The sequence below is a fragment of the Equus quagga genome, chromosome 2 (genome assembly GCF_021613505.1).
Source record: "Equus quagga isolate Etosha38 chromosome 2, UCLA_HA_Equagga_1.0, whole genome shotgun sequence".
NCBI classification, from domain to species: domain Eukaryota; kingdom Metazoa; phylum Chordata; class Mammalia; order Perissodactyla; family Equidae; genus Equus; species Equus quagga.
In genome coordinates, this window is record NC_060268.1 from 145,581,805 (window position 1) to 145,590,975 (window position 9,171).

Below are 9,171 nucleotides of genomic sequence, written 5' to 3' on the forward strand. Positions count from 1 at the left end.
ATTTTATGGCTGAGTAGTATTCCATTGTATACATATATATATCACATCTTCTTTATCCAGTCATCGATGGACACTTGACTTACTTGCATGTCTTGGTTATTGTGAACAATGCTGCAATGAACCTAGTAGAGGTGCATAAGTCTCTTTGAATTGTTGATTTCAAGTTCTTGGGATAAATCCGCCATAGCGGTATAGCTGGGTCATATGTTATTTCTACTTTTAATCTTTTGAGAAATCTCCATACTGTTTTCCATAGTGGCTACACCAGTTTCATTCCTACCAACAGTGTATGAGGGTTCCTTTTCTCCACATCCTCACCAACATTTGTTATTTTTTTGTCTTGGTGATTATAGCCATTCTAACGAGTGGAAGGTGATATCTTAGTGTAGTTTTCATTTGCATTTCCCTGATGATTAGTGACGTGGAACATCTTTTCACGTGCCTATTGGACATCTGTATATCTTCTTTGGAAAAAAATGTCTGTTTATATCCTCTGCCCACTTTTTGATTGGGTTGTTTGATTTTTTGTAGTTTAGTTGTGTGAGTTCTTTGTCTATTATGGAAATTAACCCCTTGTCAGATCTATGATTTGCAAATATTTTCCCCATTTGGTGGATTATCTTTTCATTTTGATCCTGGTTTCCTTTGCTTTGCAGAAGCTTTTTAGTCTAATGAAGTCCCACTTGTTTGCTTTTTCTTTTATTTCCCTTGTCTGAGTAGACATGGTATTCGAAAAAATCCTTTTAAGACCGATGTCAGAGTGTACTGCCTATATTTTCTCCTAGAAGTTTCTTGGTTTCAGGTCTTACCTTCAAATCTTTGATCCATTTTGAGTCTATTTTTGTATATGGAGACAGATAGTGGTCTACTTTCATTCCTTTGCATGTGGCTGTCCAGTTTTACCAACACCATTTATTGAAGAGGCTTTCCTTTCTCCATTGTATCTTGGCTCTTTTGTCAAAGATTAGCTGTCCATAGATGTGTAGTTTTATGTCTGGGCTTTCGATTCTGTATTATTGATCTGTGTGCCTGTTTTTGTACCATTACCATGCTGATTTGATCACTATAGCTTTGAAGTATATGTTGAAGTCAGGGATTGTGATGCCTCCAGCTTTGTTCATGTTTCCCAGGATTGCTTTAGCTATTCAAGGTCTCCTGTTACCCCATATGAATTTTAGGATTCTTTGTTCTATTTCCATGAAGAATGTCATTGGAGTTCTGATTGGGATTGCATTGAATCTGTAGATTGCTTTAGATAGTATGGACATTTTAATTATGTTTATTCTTCCAATCCATGTCCATGAAATATCTTTCCATTTCTTTACGTCATCATTGATTTCTTTTAGTAATGTCTTATAGTTTTCCTTGTATGGGTCTTTCACCTCCTTGGTTAAATTTATTCCTAGGTATTTGTTTATTCCTAGGTTTTTCATTGTTTGAAGAATAAATGGGGTTGTATTCTTCAGTTCTCTTTCTGTGGTTTGTTATTAAAGTGTAGAAATGCCACTGATTTTTGTATGTCAACTTGGTACACTGCAACTTTGCTGTAGTTGTTGATTATTTCTAATAGTTTTCCAGTGGATTCTTTAGGGTTTTCTATATCTAAAATCACATCATCTGCAAACAAAGAGAGTTTCACTTCTTCATTGCCTATTTGGATTCCTTTTATTTTTTCTGTCTTGCCTAATTGCTCTGGCCAAAACCTCCAGTACTATGTCGAATAAGAGAGGTTAGAGTGAGCACCCTTGCCTTGTTCCTGTTCTCAGAGGGATGGCTTTCAGTTTTTCCCTATTGAGTAAGATGTTGGCTGTGGGTTTGTCGTATATGGCCTTTATTAAATGGAGATACTTTCCTTCTATTCCCATTTTATTGAGTTTTCATCATGAATGGATGTTGGATCTTGTCAAAAGATTTCTCTGTGTCTATTGAGATTATGATGTGGTTTTTGTTCTTTATTTTGTTAATGTTGTATATCACACTGATTGATTTGTGGATGTTGAACCATCTCTGTGTCCCTGTTGTGATCTCGCTTGATCATGGTACATAATCTTTTTAATGTATTACTGTATTGGGTTTGCCAATATTTTGTTGAGGATTTTTGTATCTATGTTCGTCAATGATATTGGCCTGTAATGTTTCTTCTTTGTGTTGTCCTTGTCTAGCTTTGGTATCAGGGTGATTTTGGCCTCACAGAATGTATTAGGAAGTGTTCCATCTTCCTCAATTTTTGGAATAGCTTGAGAAGAATAGGTAATAACTTGTCTTAGAACGTTTGGTATAATTCTCCAGAGAAGCTGTCTGGTCCTGGACTTTTATTTTTTGGGATGTTTTTGATTACTGTCTCAATCTCTTTGCTGTGATTAGTCTATTCAGTTTCTCTATTTCTTCTTGATTCAGTTTTGGGAAGTTGTAAGAGCCTAAGAATTTATTCATTTCTTCTAGATTGTCCCATTTGTTGGCATAGAGTTTTTCACTGCATTCTCTTATAATCTTTTGTATTTCTGTGGTGTCCATTGTAATTTCTCCTCTTTCATTTCTAATCATATTTATTTGAGCCTTCTCTCTTTTTTTCTTAGTGAGTCTGGCTAAGGTTTTGTCAATTTTGTTTATCTCCTCAGAGAACCAGGTCTTTGTTTCATTGATCCTTTCTACTGTCTTTTTTTGTTTCAATTTCATTTATTTCTGCTCTAATTTTTATTATTTCCCTCCTGCTGAGTTTGGTCTTTGTTGTTTATTTTTCTAATTCTGATAGGTATAGTTTAAGATTGCTTATTTGAGATTTTTCTTGTTTTTTAACGTGTGCCTGTATTGCTATAACTTTCCCTCTTAAGACCACTTTTGCTACATCCCATATGAGTAGTCAGTTGTGTTTTCATTTTCACTTGTCTCCAGATATTTTTTGATTTCTCTTTTAATTTCTTCAATAATCCATTGGTTGTTCAGTAGCATGTTGTTTAGTCTCCACATGTTTGTTCCTTTCCCAGCTTTTTTCTTGTACTTGATTTCTATTTTCATAGTGTTATGTTCAGAAAAGATGCCATATACGATTTCAATCTTCTTAAATTTATTGAGGCTTGCCTCATTTCCCAATATGTGGTCTATCCTTGAAAATTTTCCATGCCCACTTGAGAATAATATGTATTCTACTGTTTTTGGATGGAGTGTCCTATAAATATCTATAAAGTCCATCTGGTCTCATTTTTCATTTAATTGCACTATTTCCTTGTCGACTTTTTTTTCTGGATGGTCTATCCATAGGTGTAAGTGTGGTGTTGAGGTCCCCTACTATTATTGTGTTGTTGTTAATATCTTCTTTTAGGTTTGCTAATAGTTGCTTTATGTACTTTGGTGCTCCTGTGTTGGGTGCATAAATGTTTATGTGTTATGTTTTCTTGGTGGAGTGTCTCTTTTATCATTAAATACTGCCCCTCTGTGTCTCTGTTTACCTGTTTTATCTTGAAGTCTACTTTTTCTGATATAAGTACGGCAACACCTGCCTTCTTTTGTTTGCCATTAGCTTGGAGTATCTTCTTCCATACCTTCACTCTGAGCCTGTGTTTGTCTTTGGAGCTGAGATGTGTTTCCTGGAGGCAGCATATTGTTGAGTCTTGTTTTTTAATCCATTCCACCTGTGTCTTTTGATTGGAGAATTCAATCCATTCACATTGAGTGATTATTGATATATGAGGGCTTAATGCCTACCATCTTATCACTCATTTTCTGGTTATCCTGCATTTCATTTGTTTCTTGTCCTGTGTATTTTGTACTACCAATTTGGTTAAGTATTTTTCTATGATGCTTTTCTTCGTTTTCTCCTTGTTTATCCTTTGTGCCTCAGTTCTAATTATTTGTTTAGTGATTACCATTGGGTTTGTACAAAAATGTCATAGATGAGATAGTCCATTTTCTGATAGCCTCTTATTTCCTTAGACTAAGCCCATTCCATCCCTCACCTCTTCCCCTTCTAAGTTACTATTGTCATATCTTATTCCATCTTGTTATGTTTGTGATTAAATTGATGAGATTATATTTATTTTGCTGTTTTCCTCCCCTTTATCTTTAATGTTATAGCTAAATGTTTACTACCCTGTCCTGAGAGAGCGCTGAAATTTTCTGATTATTGCATACCTATCTAACTCCTTGCTCAGGGCTTTGCAGCCCCTTTCCTATTTTGTCTTCAGGTATGAGGGCCTTCTTGAGTATTTCTTTGGGGGGGGGGGGAGTCTATGGCAATGAACTCCCTTAGTTTTTTTCACCTGGGAGTTTTTATTTCTCTTCTTTTAATATCTCTTCGTTTCTGAAGGATATTTTCACTGGATAGAGTATTCTTGGCTGAAAGTTTTTGTCTTTCAGATTTTTTAATATATCATTCCACTCTCTCCTAGCCTGTAAGGTTTCTGCTAAGAAATCTGCTGAAAGCCTCATAGGGGTTCCTTTGTAAGTTATTTTCTCCTGCCTTGCTGCCCTTAATATATATATATATTTGGTCATTGACTTTTGCCAGCTTTAATACTTTATGCCTTGGAGAAGGTCTTTTTACCTTGATATAGTTAGGAGATCTATTGGCTTCTTTCACTTGTATTTCTGGCCTCTTCCCCAGGTTTGTTATGTTCTCTGCTATTATTTGAACAAGCTTTGTGCTCCATTCTCCTGCTATTCTCCCTCTGGAATACCTAAAATCCTTATATTGCATTTCCTAATTGAGTCAGATGTTTCTTGGAAAATTTCTTCATTGCTTTTTAGTCTCAATTCTCTCTCCTCCTCCATCTGAATCATTTCTATATTTCTGTCATCTAAATTGCTAATTCGGTCCTCCATAATGTCAGCTCTATTGTTTAGGGAATCCACATTTTTCTTTATCTCATCCATTTTGTTTTTCATCTCCAACACTTCTGATTGGTTCTTCTTTATAGTTTCAATCTTGTTTGTGAAGAAGCTCCTGATGTCATTGAACTGGCTTTCTGTATTTTCTTGTAACTTGTTCAGATTTTTTTTTTATGATAGCTATTTTGAATGCTCTGTCATTTAGGTTATGAATTTCTGTTCCTTCAGGGTTGCTTGCTGGATGTTTGTTGTTTTCTTTCTGGTCTGGAGATTTAATATATTTTTTTAAACTACTTGATAGCATGGATTGTTGCCTCCACATAGTCATAATATCTGGTCACAGTTTCCAAGTGCTGCCACTGGGGGGGGGGGGTCAAACCTGGTGTATTCTGAGCCCACCTGAACCCACAGCTTCTTGGCTCCAGCCACTCAGTCCTTTTCTGTCTGTGCAGTGCTCTGGCTGATTGCAGAGCTGGTGTGCTGGGCAGGGGGAGGGATGCTTTCTCTCACCTGCATGTTCACCCAGCCACTGGCTACTTTTCTCTCTTTGTGGTGGTCTCACCAATCACAGAGCTGGAGCACCAGTCAGGGGAGGGGCGTTTTCACCTACCTGCATGTTCCCCCCATCATTGACTGCGTTTCTATCTGTAGGATGGTCTGGACAATTGCAGAGCTGGAGCACCAGGTAGGGGGTGGGGTACTTTCTTTTGCTTGTGTGATCCCAAGGACATTCTCCTGTGCCCTCACTATCTGCTCTCCTGGGATGCTAGCTTGACGAAGTCACTCCTATAAGAATTTAGTCACCTCTGTGTGTGAGGCTTTCCCACAGGCTGTGAGGGAACTCAGAGAGCAATGTTGTTCCCACAAAGGGCTGCTGCCTTCCCCCTTTCCTCTCAGAGCTGCACACAGTCCTGGAGTCAATGCCATTCAGAAGAGAATAATCTCCCTTACCACCTTCTACTTCCTCTGGTGGTCCAGCACCACCACCTTCAGGTGTATGGCTGTGTGGGCCTCTCAGACATCTTTTGTGTTGTGTGAATGTTCTCTGTTGGTGTATGAATCTCCTTTTGATTGTATCTTAGAGGGGAGAGTTCAAGGAGAGAGCTGACTCTGCTATGATGCTGATATCACTCCTCCTTCTTCTGTTATTTTTAATGAGCTTGTTATATTTATACATTGTTTACTTTTACAAGAAAATGAAACCAAAAACTCAAGCACACACTTAAGACTATTATAGTCAAGTTCCTTTTTTCCCAGCTTTATTGAGGGATAATAGACAAATAAAACTATAAGATTGAAGTGTACACAATGATGACTTATGTATGTGAGCATGTAAATGTCCTTAGAATTTATCAATGGTTCACTGGTCCTACCCTGCTTGAGGCTAATTATGTTGTTTGTTTGTGATTTTACATCATTTAAAGATAATTTTTACTACATTCTAGTCTTAACAGTTTGCCCTCTCCTTAAGTTCCCAGCACAATCTCTATTCTCACTCAGTGTTTTGTCAATAATAAGGGAACAAACCTATGTAATCACTTTAAGGGTAGAGATTTCTTCCATTTTGTTCACCCATGTTTTCTGACTGGAAGAATACTTGACACTCACTAGTCCCTTAATACTTACTTATTGCATGAATGGAATATCTTAATTTCCCTCTTATCTAGCTTAAAAATTCTCTGTCCTCTTGATTCTCTCCTTCCTTTCTCTCTCAGAAAATGAAAGTCCTCTTATTTATCAAGTTTACCTGGTCATGTTCCTTTGACCTTATCTCTTCTCATCTCACCTGCCCTCTGTCTCCTTTTATTATCTTAAATGAACTCCTGTCTCATATGAAAAACAAAAAAATCTTCCCTCAATCCATAAATTCTATCAAATCATGACCTATCAGTCAGTTTTTATTAACATTTTTTTAATATTTAAAAGGGCTGTGTGTCTCTTTTTCCCCTCTTCCACTCACTCCTGAACCCTGGAAAATATAGTTTTGGTCTTCATCTTTCTGTTATAGCTACTCTATCTAAAATAACTATGGCTTTTAATTGCCCAATTCAATTGCCTGTTCTCACCTTCAGAAATATATTTTGTTAGCTACCACAGTCTCTTTTTAACTCACTTCTCTAACTTGGACTTCCATAGTGCAATGATCTCTGATTTTTTCCTTCCTTTTGATTGGTCTTTTTGTCTTCTACACTGACTATTCTCTTCCTACCACCACCCTCAAATTATCAGCATTCTCCCAAGATTCTTCACAACTCTCTCCCTGTTTTGGAGAATTTAGCTATCCCCATTGCTTCAATTATCCCCTTCTGTGGACATCCATATTGCTTGTCTAGATTTTTCCAAGACCTACATCCAACCTATCCCTTTCTCAAGTCATTCTATAAACTGATGACCACACAGTCATCCTAAGACAGAGCTGACCCTACTTTGTTCCCAAAACTTTTGAAATATGTCCAAATACCTTAGCCTGGCATTCAGACCTCAACTGTCTGTCTCCAATCTTATATCCTACTGTATTCTCTAACATATTTTGTTCTCTGGGTGCACTGGAGAGCTTGTCATTCTTGACCATGGCATACACACTCTTCCTGCCTGCTAGGGAGTCTTTCCTCACCTCTGTCTGTCAAAATCCAACAATACCTCAAGGCATTTCAAATGACTCCTCTTTATATGAAGCCCACAGTTGGAAATAATTTCTTTTCTTTCTTCACTTCCATTGCATTTTGGGAGTGTTTTATGGCATTTAACATACCCTACTTTGTATGCAAATGTTTGTTTAGCTATCTTGCCTTGCTCCTTGCAAACTCCTTGAAGATAGAGACCATTGCATGCTTTCTTCCTATTTCCCTCAGTACCTAACAGAATGGGTCATAGTAGATACCCATTTAGCAGCCTCTACTTATTTGAATTTAGTCATTGCTATAAAGAACTTCTTTTCATGAATGTTCTTTCTTTCTCTTCCATAGAGTCGTCCCCCACTGTATGACTTGACTGCCATGAAAGTGCCAACTGCTATTTGGGCTGGTGGACATGATGCCCTTGTAACTCTCCAGGATGTGGCCAGGATACTCCCCCAAATCAGGAATCTCCGTTACTTAGAACTATTGCCAGATTGGAACCACTTTGATTTCATCTGGGGCCTTGACGCTGCTCAAAGAGTATACAGTAAAATCATAGAATTGATGAAGGCATATCCCCACCTGTAATAATCTACTTTTCAGTTAAAAATTGCTTCCAAGCTTTTAAGAGGCTTTGGGGAAAATACTAAACAGCAGTGAGGTTACTCCTGCATCCTCTACCCTGTTGCTGTTTGTCAGGTGATCCCCTATCATGGCATCCCAACTAGGAATTATCTCAACTACACTGCTCTTTCTCTAAAAAATGCCCACATCTGAAATCTCAGAATCTCTTCCTCTCAGTCAGCACTAGGTCCTCTTTTTCATCCAAGGTAATCTAGTAAGCTCTTCTCGTAAACTACACTTGGGAGAGGAGTTAAAAGAGAGCTTTTTCTTTCCTATTTCAAATACAAGCATGTCTCATTTTATTGTGCTTTACTTTATTGGGCTTTGCAGATATCATGTTTTTTACAAGACCCTCTGCCAGCAAAAAAGTTGCAACTCGCTGAAGACTCAGATGATGGCTAGCATTATTTAGCAATAAAGTGTTTTTTAATTAGGGTATGTACATTGGTTTTTTTTAGACACAATGCTATAGCACACTTAATAGACTACAGTATAGTATAAACATAACTTTTATAATGCACTAGGAAACCAAAAAATTGTGTAACTTGCTTTATTGCGATATTCATTTTATTGCAGTGATCTGGAACCAAACCCTCAACATCTCCACCCATGTCTATAGTGGCTTTATGCAAACAATACCTGCTCCTCATCTGCTTTTTCAAAGGATTGAACATAAGCATAAGAGCGCTGGCCTAGAGAGAAAGACCTTGTCTAGGCAGCCATTTGGGCATGTATTTTGGGTGGCTGTGATCTTGTGGCTTACTTAAAATCATAATTAGGTCAATAGTCATTATGGCCTTCTATAAACAAGGCATCAAATAAGCCCTGACCCCCATCAAGTGTGAAAAAAAATACAGAAGAATGGAAAACTAATAAAATTTAAGTATTCCAGGAGCTTATTTTACTGTTACAAGCCAAAAAAGAGAGACAAAATTGAGAATGACTAGAATAAGCTGAATTAATAATTATTAAAATTATTCACTATAGGCCACTCTCTTTGAAAAAACATTAAATTAACAAATGTTTTGATAATAGTGCATTAGAGCATATTGACAGTGGACAACAGTCTTAAGTTATAACACATAAGAAATAATTCCCTTTTGTT

At 37.2% G+C, this 9,171-nt stretch overlaps 1 protein-coding gene across 4 annotated transcripts in view; it reads left to right on the forward strand.

Moving 5' to 3' along the window:
- Positions 1 to 8,504, forward strand: part of LIPN (lipase family member N) — a 35,274-nt gene extending 26,770 nt beyond the window's left edge. For 3 of the 4 annotated variants that reach the window (XM_046655420.1, XM_046655418.1, XM_046655419.1), the window contains one exon: positions 7,791 to 8,504. In XM_046655420.1, the coding sequence (XP_046511376.1) occupies positions 7,791 to 8,030 (240 nt within the window). In that variant the 3' untranslated portion in view covers positions 8,031 to 8,504. Of the gene's footprint in view, positions 1 to 5,475; positions 5,510 to 7,790 lie in introns of all 4 variants that reach the window. The other variant, XM_046655421.1, reaches the window with a different exon arrangement.
- The last annotated feature ends 667 nt before the right edge of the window (positions 8,505 to 9,171 follow it).